Raw genomic sequence first — 19,047 nt, 5'->3', positions numbered from 1 at the left:
TACTAACTTATCAACGTCAGTTATTCACGGAATGACTGTGGCAAGAAAGGTCGTAAAATGGGGCAAAAATCACCTAAAAATGTTTCACTTAACAACAGAAATTTTGGACTCAATTGTGGTGGTAGGTCAAGGACTCTCTGCATTTTGCCAGTATGGGTTCTTGGGCAAAGACCTCTAATGCTTCACTTATGTACCTCAAACATTAGAGTGACATAAACTAGGGGAATCATGTTGGCTTAGTCATCACCCAGATTTACAAGGTGCAAGTCAGATGTTGGGTAACCAAAACAATATATATATATATATATATATATATATATATATATATATATATATATATATATATATATATATATATATATATATATATATATATATATATATATATATATATATATATATATATATATATATTATTTAAAAAATGCATTTAACTTGTCTTGCTAGCAATTGAACACTTATAGATTATGTGAAGCTACTACAAATTGCTGCCTTCTCATGGTTTCAGGCCTATCTTGTAGTGTTACTAGGCAACGACTCTAGTCACCATCTTTCCTGCTTCCCGCCAAAAATCCACAAATAACACCCCAATGTAAGTTATCAATCCAATTGTCTTGAAACTGTATCAGGAAAAAAAAAACCAAAGCTATCGATCCCAGCTATTTATTTTACTTCCATTCATTTACTGATTGAGAATATGAAATGCAGGCCTGATCTGATTTCAAAAATGCAAATTGCAGTCCAAGATTTCCATGTCCTTCTAAACTTGTTGTCCCATGCGAGTTTCATCCTCTTCCACAGCTCGGTGAAGACCAGGAATGAAAGTCAACAGCTTCCTTTGAAGACTTCCCTTTCTGCTTTTCCGTGGGAGAGTCCCAAAGATCTTTGAGAAGTTATCTCCATTCTTTGAAGGAGATCTGCAGACATTGCTAGATACACTGATACTCCGATGCCTTCTCAGTGATGTCTTCTTCACTTGATTACTGCCAATGGGAAGAAAGCAGTCATCTTCTGTGCTTGACTGTCGGCTAAAAGTCTCTTTAGCGGCGTCTTCGAAAACACTGGATTGGTAAAAACTGTCCTCACTATCCACAGTCATTGAGCTAAGGCGGCTTAAGCAGCTGCTTTCACTGGAAAATCGGGGCTTACTGCCCAATGAGGATTCTAATCCAGCATGATCACCAAAGATATTAGGTCCTTCTAATCCTGCAGAATCTGGTAGTGAGCAGACTTCTCCTAAAGAGCAAAGGAAAGAAAACAAGCATTATATTCTCAGAAATGTTTGTTTGTACCAGAAGAATACCAAAAGTGCCATTTGATTACTGTGAAGACACTGGAAGCCTTTACATGTGGAGCAAAAGGTTAGTTTCCAGACTTATTCTGTATGAGTGTGAGAGTTGAACAGACATGAGGGTGACCTGAACGCCTCCTCATATTACTGAGTTACAATCTCTAGCGACCTTTAAGGCTGTTTCCTTGGTAATCACTGGTAAAGTTTTCCTAGTATCACTCCAAAATGACACCAATGAGAACAGGCCTTATTGCTTCAAAAGGGCTTTGTTGAAGCAATAAGGCCTGTTCTCATTGGTGTCATTGTGGCCTAAATCAGTATTTCTCAACCTTGACCACTTGAAGATGTGTGGATCCTGACTGGGGAATTCTGGGAGTTGAAGTTCACACATCTTCAAGTGCCCAAAGTTGTGAAACATTGGCTTAAACAATGCTTGGTTGACTCAAGACAATAAATTGCTATGATACAGAGCCAGCAAAGTCAATGGAGAACTGTAGTTTGAATTATTTTCAGACTCTGGATGCTAAGGTATAGTTTAGAAAGTCCAGATTCCACCTTTTTTTCTGCCACCATCCCCCTTCCATGAGCTTGAGCAAGCTAAACAAATAAAGTCCAGAGTCATCTTATAGAGGCAGCATATGCATTTAATAAACAGACAAATAAAGAAATTTAAAAAAATCACACACCCTTTGAAAAATGTAAGTGTCAATCAGAACTCGGCAGAGTCCAAAAGGGAAAAAAAACTAACAAAGACAAACCAAAATTAGTTTTGAAATTTCAAGAGCACTGCATGCACCTTGATATGAAAAATATTGATATTTTTTTTAAATGTTCCAAATCAGCCAGAAAAGATGATATGAGTCAGACAGAAAAATTAGTGCCGGTTTACTTAATGTATGTGCTGTAGCTATATGTGAGCCTACATAAAAGTTTATTGGGGAACTGACAATGATCTGTAATAAAACTAAGCAATTGATAACCATCAATAACCATCAGAATGCCGTTAAAAAAATAGTACTTTAATATCTAATTTTACAACTTCCTTGATGTGGCACATCCATGACTAGGCTAAGTGGCTAAGTGGCTAAGACTATCAGAAAGGTTGGCAGTTCAGCAGTTTGAATCTCCTGCGTGTGCAGGGGGTTGGACCAGATGACCTCCAAGGTCTCTTCCAACTCTGTTACTGTTTACTGTCTACAACATAGACTATCGCAAATGTACTTTTCATAAAAGCAGCTTATGGCTCTTACTCCTCTTCAGAACTTCCTTCAAACTACGCAAACAAAACTGAAACTCGGCAACTTCGTAACCATGAACTGAGTTTGCATACGTCCGTACAGAAATTGGGTGTGACCGTTTCTCACTTCTGCAACAGGACATTCAGACTTACCGCGAGCAAGTTCCTTTTCTCGTAAGCACAGGGCCTGGATCTCGGCCAACTTATCATGCAAAGTTTTCTGTCAAAGGGAAAACAGCACTTTGTCATTTGGAAACTAACGTGTCTTTTATCAGTCAGCAACTCCATGCTTCAGTTATTGTTCATCGTGACAAATCTGACCTGAGGATATCTCAAGACTGCATACAAAAATACAGGTAGTCCTTGACTTATAACAGTTCGTTTAGTGACCTTTCAAAGTTACAACAGCCCTGAAAAAAGTGACTTATGTCTGTTTTTCACACTTACGACCATTGCATGATTAAAATTCAGGTGCTTAGTGAGTGGTTCATATTTATGACCGTTGCAGCGTCCTGGGGTCATGGGATCAACTTTTGCCACCTTCTGACAAGCAAAGTCAATAGGGAAGCTAGATTCACTTAACAACCTTATTACTAACTTAAGAAATGCAATGATTCACTTAATATTTGTGACAAGAAAAGCCGTAAAACGGGGCAAAACTTAACAAATGTTTCACTTAGCAACATAAATGTGTGGCTCAATTGGGGTCGTAACTCGAGGACTACCTGCATATGTATTTTTCTTTTGTTGTAAGTCCAGTTCTAAATTACTTTAGTGGAGCCTGATAGTTTTCTATCATAACAGTAAGTAATTTAATGTACAGATAGGTCCCAAATTATAACTTCAAATAATTTAACAATCAGTTTTCTGCCCTAATGATTTCTTCCAACAACCAAACTGCTCAGAAAGTTCACAACTGGTTCTCCCGAAATGGTGCGAATTGGCTGAATTCCACCACTGTGGAATATGTGGAAGACTATCTGTATTGAGAAAGTCACAGTATGGATTGTATTTCAAGCATTATTTAGATGCACCATTTTTGGGAGACTCATGGCCACAGCTACCCTTTGAGTGGTGGGCTTTGAATTGCTGACCTCCAAAAATTGGAAAGGTTCTGATTAAATACTAAATTGCATCTTTGGTCTTAATAAAGGTGACTATTTGGTGGCAATTTTCAGACTAGGAAAGCCAACAGCAGCAGACAAACCATCAAAACATACACCGGGATGAAGTTCATCGCGAGATTTAGATCTGCATTGTGGAACTGAAGGTCGGGTGGGTGTTAGGAGCACCTGACATCTCATTCGGACTGGCCATCCCACATAGAGTGATAGCAAGGGTAGGAACAGATCCCATGCGCTACTTCCATAGAGTGGGATTTTCTTTAAAATGTTGGAACAATTCAGTTCCGGAACCTTTGTGACTTATATGTAATTTATACCTGGTCCCTCTATTCTAGTGAGCCAAAACATTAAGTGGGTAGGATCTAAGGAATTACAAAAGAGCTGACTTGGATTTCCAGTAATATGGTGCAGCTGATAATGGATAATTTATCTATTTTGGCCCTTTTGTTCCCCTAACTTTTTCTTTAACTTTGAGGGCTAGAAGTGGACAACCTTGTTTAACTTTTATTTATTGGATTTATAGCCTGGTTTTTAACCCCCCAGGAGAAAAGGGCAAGGGCTTAAACTTTCTTCCTTATTTTTTTTCCACAACAAAAACCCTGTAAGGTACATTGGATTGAGAGAGAATGATATGTCCAACATCATCTCATTGAGTTTTGATAATGGGCAGTGGATTGGAATCTGGATCTCCCTGGTCTTGATCACATTATCTCAGTCACCACAACACATTTGAATCCTCCCTTTATTGGAGGGCAAACTCTGGGAAAGTTTCCAAGCCCAAATGGTTCTTTTTGGCAAGAAGGTTGTCCAATTGTATAGAAGACAGCAAAGTTTTAAGGTAGCTTCACTGAATAATGCACTCTAAGCAAATAATAATAATAATAATAATCAGGCGTGAATTTATTTGTTAATAGGTTGAGTTTATATCCATAGCTATAAAGCAGGGAGGCAGATCCTGGCAAAAATGCCAAATAGAGAAGTGGAGGGATTGACTTTGACATCAAGTGTTTTCATTTATGGAAGAATTAACCTTGATATGGAATTTGTTTGTAGGCTGTTTGTTTCTCTGTTCACTGAGTTGCTCACAAAACTTCACAATAATCCTGATTCAGTGGGGCTGCTTTTGGGGGATCCAGCTTTGCCTCACTGAGCATCCCAAGGGGGTCCCTTCTCCTTAGAATCTGGCTGAAGCCAACACAAGGCCTTGCTTTCCATTTTACACATAAATCATACCTTCATGCAATGCAACTTGGTTTCCAGTTCCATTCTTTTCATAATCAGGGCTTCATTCACTGTATCTAACCTAGAAATTGAATTAACAATATCATCATCAGTGTCTAACCAATAAGTGAATTACTATCAGCAGCAGCAGCAGCAGCAGCATCTTAATATAATTTTATACTGGCAATACAACCCTAGGATTGTAAGATCAATCTATTTCAGAAAGGTAGCCTGCAGAAAGAAATATCATTTAAGGAGCCAAGAAGTTGGCAAATGTTTTTCACTTTGTGACTCTGTGACTTTCTCATCACTCTAATAATGATAACAGTGTAGTTTAAGGAGAGAAAGGAGGAGGGAGGGATGAAGGAAGGGGAGGAGAGGGGGGAGGGATGAAGGAAGGGGAGGAGAGGGGTATGGAGAGGTAGAAGGAGAGGAAGAGGGAGAGAGAGAGAGGGAGGGAGGGCGAGAGAAAGAGCAAGAGGAGGGATGGGGAGAGGGAGACAGGAGAGGGAGGGGAGGGAGAGAGGGAGGGAGGAGGAGAGGGGAGGAGGGAAAGAGGGAGAGAGTGAGAGAGAGTGGGAGAGGGAGAAAGAGGGGGAGAGAGGAAGAGGGAGAGATGGAAAAAATGGATGCTAGTCCCCCCTATCTGAACTGGAAGATAATTTATTAAAAGTTAAACTTTTAGTTCTTTTAACTTTTAGTTAAAAGTGCCAATAGTTAAGAAATGACAATAGTTGCAAAAGAATGCTACTTAATCATGTCTTCAATTAGTCAAAGGGAAACACAATGAGAAAAGTGGTTCATGTAGTTGTTGGATCTCATGAAAACCATGAGAGACAAGAACAGCTGTCGGACTGTCCACTATTTCTGATTTTTGGGGAAACTGTAACTTTGAGTGGCAGAGTGCTACAATTTAATCCTTGTCCTTTTTGTTATGATGTATTTCGTTCATCCATCAGAAGGTCATCTTGGCCATCTCTCCACCCTTTACAATACAGAGATGTGTTTGTTCCCATTTGTAGTGGATTTCTGATCTAAGGAGAGCAATCATATCCTTTCCTTACCCATGTGAAAAACTAATGCAATGCCCACCCCAATCAATAACAAATACATAATATTACAAAAATAAGCTCAGACACCAGCCCAAGATTTCTTGGTTACCTTAAAAGATTCCTAGATGATTTAATCATGTCCACCTGTTCTTTGTGACTTAGTCCTTTAATGCTCACCCCATTGATGCTGACCAGGATGTAACCTGTGACAATTGCAAAATGAAATATGTGAGAATATGTATTTTGATCTTCATCAACCCTTCTGCATTATCAGAAATGTGATCCCTTAAACCATGAGAATTCTCAGAAAGATTAGTTACCGTGTTGGAGTCCGGTAAGAGAAGCTGGGCTTCCTTCTTTCACGTTGCAAATATAAGTGCAACTTTCCATGAAATGATTACTTTGGCACTAAAATGGAAGAATTAAAGGATTAAAGCAAAAAATGAAACAAAAAATTCTATTAGAAGAGAAACTCTATCTTGCAACTTTTGGCCCCAATGCCTAGCTACCATTAGAGTGCCCACCTTTTCAAAGTATAGCCTGTTATGTTAGTTGGGTTCACATGACTCATTGAGAAGCCGACTACATTTTAGCCTGAATGGTGGTCAGTTGACTGGTTTATCACACAAATCAATCAGGGATAAGCATGTCAGGTGAATTAAGTCTGCTAGAAAGGGTCCTCCATTGATAGGATCCAATCCAGGGGTGAAATCCAGCAGCTTCTGACAGGTTCTGGAGAACCGGTAGTGGAAGTTTTGAGTAGTTCGGAAAACTGGCAAATACCACCTCTGACTGGCCCCAGAGTGGGATGGGAATGGAGATTTTGCAGTATCCTTCCCCTGCCATGCCCACCAAGCCACGCCCACCAAGCCACACCATGCCCACCAAGCCACACCCACAGAACCGGTAGTAAAAAAAAATTGAATTTCACCACTGGTCCAATCCAAGCCTTTGAAGTTACTCATTATAGTTGGAAATTGGGCAACAACAATGGCAAGCAGATAGCTCCTACAGACCCCTATATCTTCAGGGCTAGTGTATTTTATTTAAAATTTAAATATATAAAATGATGTCTTGTTTTGTCTTCATTTTTTGGTGGTGCATTTCTTCTGGGCAGCGAGCGTCCAACATGGTACAGGAAGGTGAGTTGTCTTACAACTCTACCAAACTGCCTACGCCCATGGAAAGCTTCACTTGTCAAGTGCAAAAATAAACATTTCCTCTTTTTATCCTTTAAAGAAAAATAACAGGAACAATCAGAGGAAAAAATAGGCTTCCCACCCAACAACTGGGCTGTCCTGTTCTCTCATCACATGTGACTGATTACCAAGCTGCACCAATATGATTAGGAGGAAGCTGGGCCATTGTGCCACGGAAGATTCTCTGCACTGTTGCCCAGTGTGAGATGTCAGCTTTTAGAACATGCCGTAAAGGGAAGAAAAGGAAAAAGGGGAGGGTTGAAAAATCAAGAGGGCAGCACAATCATACCATGGAAACCCCTCTTTTAAAAATGTGCATTGCGCCAATTTGTGACTGAACTCTTGAGTTTGTTTGAACCCCCCTCCCCAATGCCCTTCACAGAACCCCCTGAAAGGGAGGGAGCAAGGACCAGGAGACAGACCCAAACCAGTGGTGAAATTCAAATTTTTAAACTACCAGTTCTGTGGGTGTGGCTTGGTAAGCATGGTGTGGCTTGGTGGGCAAGGCTTGGTGGGCCTGGCAGGGGGAAGGATACTGCAAAATCTCCATTCCTTCCCCACTCTGAGGCCAGCCAGAGGTGGCATTTGGCGGCTCTCCAAACTACTACAAATGACATTTAAGTCTCCAAAGCACAATGTAGATATACCTCCTGGAATCTGATAAAGCGGGTAAATGACTCATTTTAACCCCTGGTAGGGCTGGCCCTATGAAGAACATATCACCCCTGCTTCACTAGCAGCGGTGGCTTTTCCGTCCCAAGGATCGGACCACAGATTTCCACTGCTCTCCTCTTCTCTATATTCTGCGCATCCAGACATTGGACACTAGTCCCAGCTGTTCCTCCTCTTCTTCATCAGTCACCTCCAGACTTGGGGGCTATTGACTCTCCATCTGAGGGCTGACTAATGGCCAAGGCTCTCTTTCTCTGTCTGTCTGTCTGTCTGTCTGTCTGTCTCTCTCTCTCTCCTATTTCCTCTTCCCACTCGGGAGCTCTCAGGCTGCCTTGCTGCTGACCCTGACTCCTGCGCCTCCTCCTTCTCTGATTCAGCTACTGGAGGGGCCAGCAGCCAACGGGCCACAACAAAAGGACAGTTTCTTTTCACGGTGAGTTAACTCTTGCAATTTCATAGATATGCCTGTGCAATGTTATGGCTTCTCTCTAAAAATGTGCAATGTAAGATACAATAGATAAAGAGCAAGTGGCCTAAAATTGCTCCACCAGCTTCATAAATGAGGCTGGTTTTGAAGTCTCTTCCATCAAGTTCCAGCAACAGCATGTAAATGTAAGTTCCTTAAGCAAAATGACTCCAATGGGTTTTCCTTGTCATTTGTGCCACATTCAGGATGGAAGTCAATAGAAGCAGTGATCCAAAGATAGTCAGATGCTACTGTTTCAATTGTCCACAATGGCCCAGAATGCTTGACGCAGAGCACTGTACAAACTTTAAGAGGAAACATTCAGGTCCTCCGATTGTGTGGAATGAGCCAAGGTGAACATCAATAAGTGAGGAACATCTCTACGAGTATCAAAGAATGCCTTTGCTGAAATCAGTCTTCTGGAATTACTATTTGCCATCCCTACATATTAGTCACGTAAATGCCTATTCACAAAGTTAAAGCCTCACCTGGATTTCAAATCCAAATGTTTCATTGTCTTCCTTGAAGATTTTAAATGTCTTTCTGCATAAAAAATAAAAGAGGAAGAAGTTGTTGAGCTATGCCATCTACCATTGTTGCTACCAGTAAGTGATTGGAAGATATAGTGAACAAAAATAATAACTTTTGAATGGGCTTTTCTTATGAGATAATCTTCAACTTTACTGAAAACAAAAGTAATACGGCAAACTCCTACATTGGGAAAATCAAATAGGTCTCCAGCTTGGTGCCCTCCAGCAGTTTTCAAGTAGCACAAAATCTCAAAATATATGGGAGGAGACCATGTTGGAGAAAATGGGAAATATGTGAAATAAACCATGGACACAAATTAGATAAAAGGCAAGGCAAGGCAAGGACCTCCAGGTTTGAACTCAAAAAAGGTAAAGGTAATTTAAACCTCAGAGTTTTTGATTCTTCAAAAACTTGAGTTCAAAATGGGCTTCAGTCATGATAGAGGACAGAAAAGGCAGATGGCGATTATCACTCTAAGGAGGGTATATAGCCATAGGTTTACGATGTGAAAAAATTAACAAAGGGCACAGCTGAGAAATCAAAGTGGAGCAAAGTGGGTAACAATTTTGCCATTATCTCACATCTGCTCCAGCTTGCAATTTATGTTCATGTTTATCTCCCTGGCATACTTTTTTGGACAACGGGCACAGAGTTAAAGTATGTCCATTCGGCATATTTGTTTTCTGCACCAATCCTTTCAGGTTATACACTCGGCTTCCCGATTTGATGGAATAAATCAAATTGTGAACCTAACAGAACATAAAATGCTACGTCCCTTCCTTGTGCATTTGCTACCAGATCAATCAGTGGTTTCTTTAACATAGATATGAACTCGCATGCAATGTCTTCTAAGGGCTTTTAAAAAAATCTAATATACATACCTACTTAATCTCTTAATGCCATTTTGCCACAATGTGGCATAATAATTGTATTCTTAACCGGCTTCATAGAGAGGTTGCCCTTATGAATCATTTAATCTTTTCACCTCTGTACAACCCACATATTTTACTGCAGTAATCTCATGCTTGCATCTTCATCATTCATTATGTTCCTCTATCTTCCTACACATTTGTTGCTTTACAGGCAGGTAGATAGTAAACAAATAATAAAAGATAGGAGCAAAGTAATATCTTTATTACCTGAGCGGGCCAGAAGATTTGCTTATGGAGCTTGTTCTATTTAAAGCAAGCTGGAAATAGAAATGGAGAGCAGGAAATTAGGTCCATTACAGAAAGAAGTGTTTTTTCTATCAAATAAAACCAGTAGCATGATGAAAACATTTCATGTGGACTGATAAGAATCCTTAATAATGAAATAAACAAGACAACTGCTTTCCAAATACTTTATCAGGCGAAGCTGACCAATATAACTAAATTAGAAATCTTGCTCTAATTGACCCTAATTTTGTTTATAACCATCTTTTTCAGAGTAGAATAGCAATAGCAATAGCAGTTAGACTTATATACCGCTTCATAGGGCTTTCAGCCCTCTCTAAGCGGTTTACAGAGTCAGCATATCACCCCCACAGTCTGGGTTCTCATTTCACCCACCTCGGAAGGATGGAAGGCTGAGTCAACCTTGAGCTGATGAGATTAGAACCGCTGAAATGCAGATAACAGTCAGCTGAAGTGGCCTGCAGTACTGCACCCTAACCACTGTGCCACATATAGACCATAACCATAACTGCTGTCTTTCATCTTTAACTGCTAGTAGAATACTCATCTGATAGTCATATCTAGCAGCTAAATTGGTTGTCAAAAAGGCTCCCTGAACAAGAGAGACCTTTCTTCGCAATGTGGACATCTCATTCAGTTATCATGGACAGCTTCTTCTTCATAAAGTCATCTAAAGCTCTCATCAGATCTATGAAGATCTTATCTTAGTAATTTAGAATGGGTGAGGGAAATCTTCCTTCGTTTTTCCATAAATTTGTTACTAATAACTTTCATATACCACATGCTAATTTGTTAATTGTTCAAATATATATTAGAACCACGGTGGCGCAGTGGTTAGAGTGCAGTACTTCAGGCTACTTCTGCTGATCACTGGCTGCCAGGAGTTTAGCAGATTGAATCTCACCAGGCTCAAGGTTGACTCTGCCTTCCATCCTTCCAAGGTCGGTAAAATAAGATGACTCTGTAAACTGCTTAAACAGGGCTGTAAAGCACTATGAAATGGTATATAAGTCTGCATGCTATTGCTATATGTATGTGCCTTTCTAATTCTGTTTGAATTTGTATGCAGTCTTTTGTTACTCTATGCAAATTCCAGTTTATTTATTCTTCCCAAACTTTTACAGGGCAGTCTCTGCCATCTTCCTGAACAAAATGCCATATCAACATAGGTTCCTCATTCAAGAATATCAAGGAACTATGCAAAAGAACAACAGAAAAGAACAGCAGCAGCAACAACCACCACCACCACTGTTGAATACTAGCGCGGGAAAACTAGCGCGCGAACAAAGGACTCCTTCCTGATTGGTTCCCGGGCGGAGCCGGTTCAATCCTCGCCCTGATTGGCCGAGCTACTCGACGCCCCATTGGCTCCTCGTTCAAACTCGGGGGTATAAATGTAGGGCGCGAAACACGCCACGTCGAATCGCAGTTTACTATGAGCTGAATAAAGTCACTTTCCTCTTAACTCTTGTCGCGTCCTTCCCTTCGCTCCAAGATACAAAACTGGCGACGAAGGTGGGATCCCGATTCCCGCGACCACGGAGAAGAACAGCCAGCTGCCACCGCGTCTGAACCAGCTAGCACGCTACCCTCGGACCAAGAACGCCGGCAGCGAACGCGAAATTTTCTCCGTCACTTCTCTCCCTCTCTCCGGCTCCACATCACGATGGCGTCATCGCTTCCTCCTTTCGCGCCATTCGGCGGAGCCACCGGAGAATCATGGGACGGGTTCATGGAGCGGTTCGAGTGCTACCTGATCGCCTCGAAAAACCAGGCTCAGACCGACGAGGAGAAGTGCAGTTTCTTCCTCTCCTGCTGCGAGCCGTCCATGTTCGCCTCTGCGAGAGCCCTGGCCGCCCCGAGGCCAGCCTACAAACTTGGGTGGGCCGAGCTGATGTCCAGGCTGAGGAACCACTACGCTCCCTCACCCTCTCTGTTTGCACGCCGTTTCGCTTTCCGCCGCCGAGTACAAAGGGCCAACGAGTCCATCAGCCATTTCCTGGAGGCTTTGCGCACCGTGGCCGCCCAGTGTGATTTCGCAGACCTGGAAGAGAATCTTGCGGAACAGTTTGTGTGCGGGGTCCGCGACGCACATTTACGCGGCCGATTACTCCGGAACCACAAGATTACCCTGATGCAGGCCGTGGAGATAGCGCGAGCAGCCGAACTCTCCGAACAATCCACGGCCGACATGGAACGCCTCCAGCTAAACCCCCCCGCACAACCCGCCGCGGGGCCGTCCACCCAGACGAACCTCGTCGACGATCTCTCCCCTGCTGAAGATGAGGAGGAGGAGGAGGAAATCGTCGGCCAGATGAGGATGCAGCCGAAGCAGAGGCCACCCCAGCAACCGCCGGCGCCCGTTCAGCCAGCATCAAACGCACCTTGCCGCGGTTGTGGCGGCCGCCACAGCCGCGCAGCCTGCCCGTACCGCTCTGCCGTTTGCCGCCGCTGCCGAGGAGAAGGGCACCTCGCCAGAGTATGCCGGGCTCCCCTGCCAGCCCCGTCGTTCATGCAACCCAGCAACCAGCGCCCGGCGCCGCAACGCCGCCAGCAACCACGTCCCGCGAAGCGCACTGAGGACTGCTACTCAACCTACCAGCCCTCCAGCGCTGACTGCGTGGTCTACCAGGCATCCCACGTTCCTGCCGGCCACCGGAAAATAAGCACCGCCGTCCGGCTCGAAGGTCAGCTTTGCCAAATGGAGGTGGACTCCGGTTCATCCCGTTCTCTCCTATCTTGGGCTTTGTTCTCCCGCCTTTGCCCCGGGGTTCCCCAGAGAAAGCTGCGCCCCGCCCGGGTCTCCCTCCTAGACTACCAGGGAAATGGGATTCCCACAGCCGGGATATACCACATCCGGGTGGAATACGGGAATTTTAAAGGGAAACTCCCAGTTTTAGTCGTTAGAAACAACCTGCCCGCTCTCCTGGGGTTGGAATGGTTCTCCGCTTTGGGCCTCACCATAGAAGGGGTACACAGGGTAGTTCCCCTCGCCGTAGATAGCGTCCTAGACGAGTTCTCAGACGTATTTGATGGGAGATTGGGCTGTTATAAGGGCACCCCCATTTCCCTCTGCCTCGATCCCCAGGTCGCTCCCGTTAGACTAAAGGCACGCAGGGTTCCCTTCGCATTGCGAGCAAAGGTAGACGCAGAACTGGACAAACTTATTGAGCAAGGGGTACTCGAGCCCGTAGATCACGCCCGTTGGGAAACCCCCATAGTCCTCCCGGTCAAACCCGACGGATCGGTGAGAATATGTGCCGACTACAAGTCGACCATCAATTTGGCCCTGCAGGCAAACCCATATCCGGTCCCCGTAGTACAGCACCTACTCCACTCCTTAGGACAGGGCCGCATTTTCGCCAAGCTAGACATGGCACAGGCCTACCAGCAGCTTCCCGTAGACGACGATGCGGCTACAGCCCAGACCATCGTCACCCACCGTGGGGCCTTCCGTTGCCGCCGCCTACAATTCGGCGTCTCGGTTGCCCCTGGGATTTTCCAGAGCCTCATGGAGCGGTTGCTCCATGGGCTCCCAGGCGTCGTTCCCTACTTCGACGACGTCCTGGTCGCAGCCCCCAGCCACTCGGAACTCCTGAAAACACTGCGGGAGGTCCTCACACGTTTTAGGGAGGCTGGACTGAAATTAAAGCGCAGCAAATGCGAAATTGCTGTTCCCAAAGTTGAGTTCTTGGGGTTCCTCATTGATGCCCAAGGCATCCACCCCACTCCTTCCAAAGTTGCCGCCATCAAAAACGCACCCGCACCCACCTCTAGGGCGGAATTACAGGCGTTCCTGGGGCTTCTAAATTTCTATGCCCCTTTTATCCCCCACAAGGCGTCACTAGCTGAGCCGCTACACCGACTACTTGACCGGTCAGCGGCCTGGAAATGGGGTAGCCGTGAGGCGCACGCATTCGCGGCTATAAAAGATATTTTAACTTCATCGGCAGTCCTAATCCAGTACAGCGATAGGATGCCTCTAATTCTGACTTGCGACGCCTCCCCCTATGGCGTTGGGGCGGTCCTGAGCCACGTCCTCCCGAACGGCTCAGAAGCCCCCATAGCTTTCTATTCCCGGACACTCTCCTCCACGGAGCGGAACTACAGCCAAATCGATAAAGAGGCCCTGGCTGCAGTCTCCGGCATTAAGCGGTTCCATGACTACCTCTACGGTAGGAAATTCACCCTGGTCACGGATCACAAGCCCCTCTTGGGGCTACTGGCGGGCGACAAGCCAACTCCCCCCATTCTGTCCCCCCGCATGACTAGATGGACGGAGTTTCTAACAGCGTATTCATATACGCTGTTATACCGTCCGGGCAAACAGCTAGGGCACGCAGACGCTCTAAGCCGTTGCCCTCTGCCAGAGACGGACACAGCCCACGTGCCCGCGCTCTCTGTTCTGTCCATCGCCGAATCCGACCTCCCTGTCTCGGCCGCGGACGTCGCAGCCTGCACAAAGGCTGACCCCGTCCTATCTCAGGTTGCTTCATGGGTTTTGAGGGGGTGGCCCACGGAAAAGGTAGCGGAAGAATTCCGTCCATTCAAAATGCGACAAGCCGAACTCGCCCTTCATGGGGGGTGTCTTGTCTGGGGGGATAGGGTAGTGATCCCCACAGCCCTGCGGGCACGAATCCTGCCTGCACTCCATAAAAACCACCCAGGCATAGCACGAATGAAAGCGTTAGCCCGTAGCTATGTGTGGTGGCCCTTGTTAGATTCCGAGATCGCAGATCATGTAGGCCGATGTAGAATATGCCAAAATTCCAGGCCGAATCCCCCCACAGCCGCCCCTCGCGAGTGGGAAATCCCTAGAAGCCCATGGTCCCGTTTACATATTGATTTCGCCGGTCCCTTCCACGGCCGAAACTTTATGATAGTGGTAGATGCTTACTCTAAGTGGGTGGAGCTGGTAATCATGACCTCCACCACAGCGGAGAGTACAGTGAGGGCCCTCCGTAAGATGTTCGCTACCCATGGGTTACCGGATGTGATAGTTTCCGATAATGGGCCCCAGTTTACCTCCACCACGTTCCAAGAATTCCTGGCCGAGCAAGGAATCAGACACGCGGCCACAGCCCCCTATCACCCAGCTAGTAATGGCCGGGCGGAGCGCGCAGTTCGCTCAGCGAAAGAAGCCTTGGGCCGCATGGGCCAGGGCGACTGGCAAGAAAGAGTGGCGGCTTACCTCTTGAGCCAGCACTCCATACCCTGCCCAACGACGAATAAAAGTCCCGCAGAGCTCTTGATGGGTAGGAGATTGCGAACCTCCCTAGACAGGCTCCATCCACTCTACGCAGGGGATCTGCCGAGCAACCTGGGGGCCCTCCCTTCCCACGCGTTTAAGTTAGGGGATCCGGTATGGGCCCGCTCCTTTTCCGGGGATCCACGGTGGGTTCCCGCAACCATCACAGCTCTGACCGGCCCCTGTTCCTTCAGGGTCGGCCTGGCCGACGGAGCACAATGGAGGCGCCACGTGGACCAATTAAGGCGTCGCCTTCCCGCGGAAACAGACGGCCCGAGCCCTGCGCACACCCGCTCACACCAGGAGCCAACATCGTTGATCTTTTCCCCATCGGACCGTTTCCACCTGGGGAACGAGAGGCAAGCCGATGCGAACTTTCCGGACAGGCACGCCTCAACCGGCTACTCTTTTCCTCGAAGCCCTTATCGAGACTCTGAACCTACACCCCAACCAGACTGCACGGGACCGCAACCGGACACTCCGGTGGCCACGGAAACGCCACCCCAGACAGTTGGACATTGGACAGGGGACCCGGGGCCAGCTCTCTCCCGCGGGCCCGAACCACAGGTTCACCGCCCCACCACGGACATGCCTCCGCCAGCGGTTTCCCCCCTGTCAACGACCGCCGGGGAGCCACGAAGGTCAGGGCGAGAACGCCACCGCCCCGCCTACCTACAAGACTATGTTTGCCCTTCCCAAAAGAACTCTTTGACTGGGGGGGGAGGGGTGTTGAATACTAGCGCGGGAAAACTAGCGCGCGAACAAAGGACTCCTTCCTGATTGGTTCCCGGGCGGAGCCGGTTCAATCCTCGCCCTGATTGGCCGAGCTACTCGACGCCCCATTGGCTCCTCGTTCAAACTCGGGGGTATAAATGTAGGGCGCGAAACACGCCACGTCGAATCGCAGTTTACTATGAGCTGAATAAAGTCACTTTCCTCTTAACTCTTGTCGCGTCCTTCCCTTCGCTCCAAGATACAAAAACCACCATAGCAGGACACTATTTTTTGCAGATTTTGATTCTATTACTAGGGTCCATTCTAGTTGTTCAGAATTTTTGGCTCATATTTACTACTTAAAAAACTATAGGAGGACTTGGCTCAAGCATCTTTAGTCATGCGCATGATGTTCATAAATCAAGAAAATGCTGTAGCCCTTTTTCACTGGAAAAGTAGAAGGCCCAATGAGGCAGAACACTGTATGAGTTGGGTCCATTTATTTGTTTGTATGTATGCATGTATGTATGTATTAGCCAGCCACCTCCAGTGGTCTCTGGATGGCATATAAACTAGGGAAAATATAAAATAGTTAAAAGCACTTAATATGGTTGCCTTGAGTTGTAAATGTAGTCAAACAATAATATCGACTGACTTTTGAACATAATATTGAAACACATTCTCGATGGCTGATTTACACGTTGCTGTAGTTTTCCTGACAATGATACAGATGTGGTTTTCTATTGCTTTCTTCTGATTTTTTTTTTGTTTTGTTTTAAATTGAGATTTCTGAGATTTTCTATATATGAACTCAGTAATCAATCCTTGCTTCTCCTCTAACCAACCCAAAGCTATCATTCATAAGTCAAAGTAAACTGATAGTCATCATACACCTGTCATTCAGGGCTATCTCCTTCAGACAATATCCCTGTCCTCTGCCTATCAGGTACACACATGTGATAAAAGTAGGTTTTCCCAAATTAAAGCATTAAATCAAACATAGAGGAGATGTATGGCAATTGTAATATGGAAATAAGAGAATGCATGTTTGATGCTAGTTCCAATATAGAAATAAAATAATGCATGTTCTGGAAAAAGGGAGGATGTTAGCTTGTTATTTTTCATTGTCACTTTCTTTTTTCCTCCCATACAAACCTTTTTAGAAACTGAAAAGTTGAATGTCAAGCTATATAATCAGGCAAACATTTATTCAAGTAATCTAAAAATTAAACATCACCACTGTATGGTCTGAAATTAATGATTACATCTGTGAGACCAAAACTCATCTCTTTAAAATAGACAGTAAGAGCTATTTTAACTACCATCATCCGACCTCCTCAACGTATTCTTCAATGCTGCAAACTCCCCATTTGGCTCAAGTAGAGAATTAAGAAAAAGCAACAGGATTTTGTGTCAAAGGTGGCTTGGACTATGGCCTGACCTTAAGTTGACTGGCTGTTTTAAAGCACCTTCTCTATCTTGGCACCCAGGGCTGTCTTAATGCATGGGCCTGATGGGCACTTGCCTGGGGGCCCCACGAGCATAGGGGCCCATACTAATCTGTGTATGTTAACCCTTCAATGCACCTTATATCAGATAAATACAGCAGCATATTTATTACATTTTACTGAATTTTTAAAATTAACAATGACATGTAAATATATGTTTAATTTTATCAACTGTTTACATTTTTATTCCTGTGGGTAGTTATCATAGGGGCCCCCGTACACTGCTTTGCCCGGGGGGCCATAATGCTATTAAGATGGACCTGCTGGCACCCTTTCATTGCATCACAGCTGCAATTCCCAGAACTGACTTTAATCAAGCTGACCAAGGAGGCTGCTGTTGTGGGAACAAGCTACATCTGGCCTCTGCCTTCAGCTTACACTCAAATCAGTTGGGATTACAATCCCTTTATCAACACCACTCCACTACCTAGAGATTGCCCCAAACATTTTTTCTGTCTGACAGAGAAGAGCAAAGGGCGCCATGCGCTCCAGCAACTTTGGTAATGCTGAAATTGCTATGAATTATTTAGCCATGTAAAATAAACAATATCCCAGAAGAGGGAGGGAGGAAGAAAGGAATGTTCATAAATACATATGTATATAGGATAGTAAACCATTTTTCTATATATAAACCAGAGAGCAATATGAAAGAAAGGAGAAGACAAAAAAATAATCACCAGCTAAATCCCTACTAAATTTCTGTAATTCAAGCAATGTTCCTGGTACAAAACTTTTTCTTAAACTAGTTTAGGCTTGAATCTTTTGAGTTCCCAGTAAATCTTCTGGCAAATCTATTTCTGGTTAGCCAAGAAGGAAAGAAATACAATATGTCTTTTATAGGCAGCACAAACCAAATCCTGCAAAGTTCCAAAGTGAGCAGTACCTGTTTGCAGTCCTTGGACAATCTCCCAATCGGGTCTGAGAACATTTGGCTTCTCTGGTTGTCCAAAGGTGGACTATCAGTTGCCTTCAAAGATGGGCTGTAATTTGAGCTGAGACAGTAGCCCCCACAGTTGGCATTGCCTCTCTGTTGAATCAGCCTCTTCAAGGACATCTTGCATTCAAGCTGAGCTCATTCAGCACTGAAGAGTATTGCATGAGTGAGGAAGCCAGCTAATAGCATAACTACTCTAGCCCAAAGTATACCAAAAAAAAGCATATGGGAAACCCATGTGACTTGTGGTTTAGGGTGCAGGTTACATAAATCTGTTTCTCAGATCACTCAGTGTTTCCCCCGCCTCTTTCAGCTAGTGGCAAATAGAAGGGACTCTTAACATGCTATTTTTCTGCCCCTTGATAATCTGTGTCCAAAACACCATCTGTCAATCTCTCCAGATCTGACGATTTTGTGCCTTTTATAAATGTCTTTAAATTTTTATTAAGGAACTCACCATTTTCAACAGCATGGCAGAAATTGAGAGGGAGAGAGAGAAGGAGGGGGAGGGGGAGAGAGGGAGAGGTGGGGAAGAGAGGGGGAGGGAGAGAGGGAGGGAGGGGAAGAGAGGGAGGAAAGAGGGAGAGGGGGAAAGAAGGGGAGAGAGGGAGTGGGGGAAGGCGGGAGGAGAATAGGGGAAGGGAAGGAGAGAGGGACAGGGGAGAGAAGGCGAGA

The 19,047-nt window shown here is 45.0% G+C and overlaps 1 protein-coding gene across 1 annotated transcript; it reads right to left on the bottom strand.

The window, feature by feature from the left end:
* Window positions 1–586: 586 nt before the first annotated feature.
* CYTIP (cytohesin 1 interacting protein) lies at window positions 587–18,550 on the bottom strand. Its single transcript, XM_014072153.2, has 8 exons — window positions 18,322–18,550; window positions 9,933–9,982; window positions 8,751–8,805; window positions 6,246–6,333; window positions 6,035–6,128; window positions 4,886–4,955; window positions 2,682–2,748; window positions 587–1,236 (listed from the first exon to the last, which is right to left on the bottom strand). The coding sequence occupies exons 1-8, from the start codon at window positions 18,490–18,492 to the stop codon at window positions 761–763; spliced, it is 1,071 nt and encodes a 356-aa protein (XP_013927628.2). The 5' UTR covers window positions 18,493–18,550; the 3' UTR covers window positions 587–760.
* Window positions 18,551–19,047: the final 497 nt, after the last annotated feature.

The sequence above is a fragment of the Thamnophis sirtalis genome, unplaced genomic scaffold (assembly GCF_051295495.1).
Source record: "Thamnophis sirtalis isolate CommonGarterSnake01/CBP01778 unplaced genomic scaffold, rThaSir2_p1.2 scaffold_1, whole genome shotgun sequence".
Classification (NCBI taxonomy): domain Eukaryota; kingdom Metazoa; phylum Chordata; class Lepidosauria; order Squamata; family Natricidae; genus Thamnophis; species Thamnophis sirtalis.
This window is presented reverse-complemented; position numbering and strand designations above follow the sequence as displayed.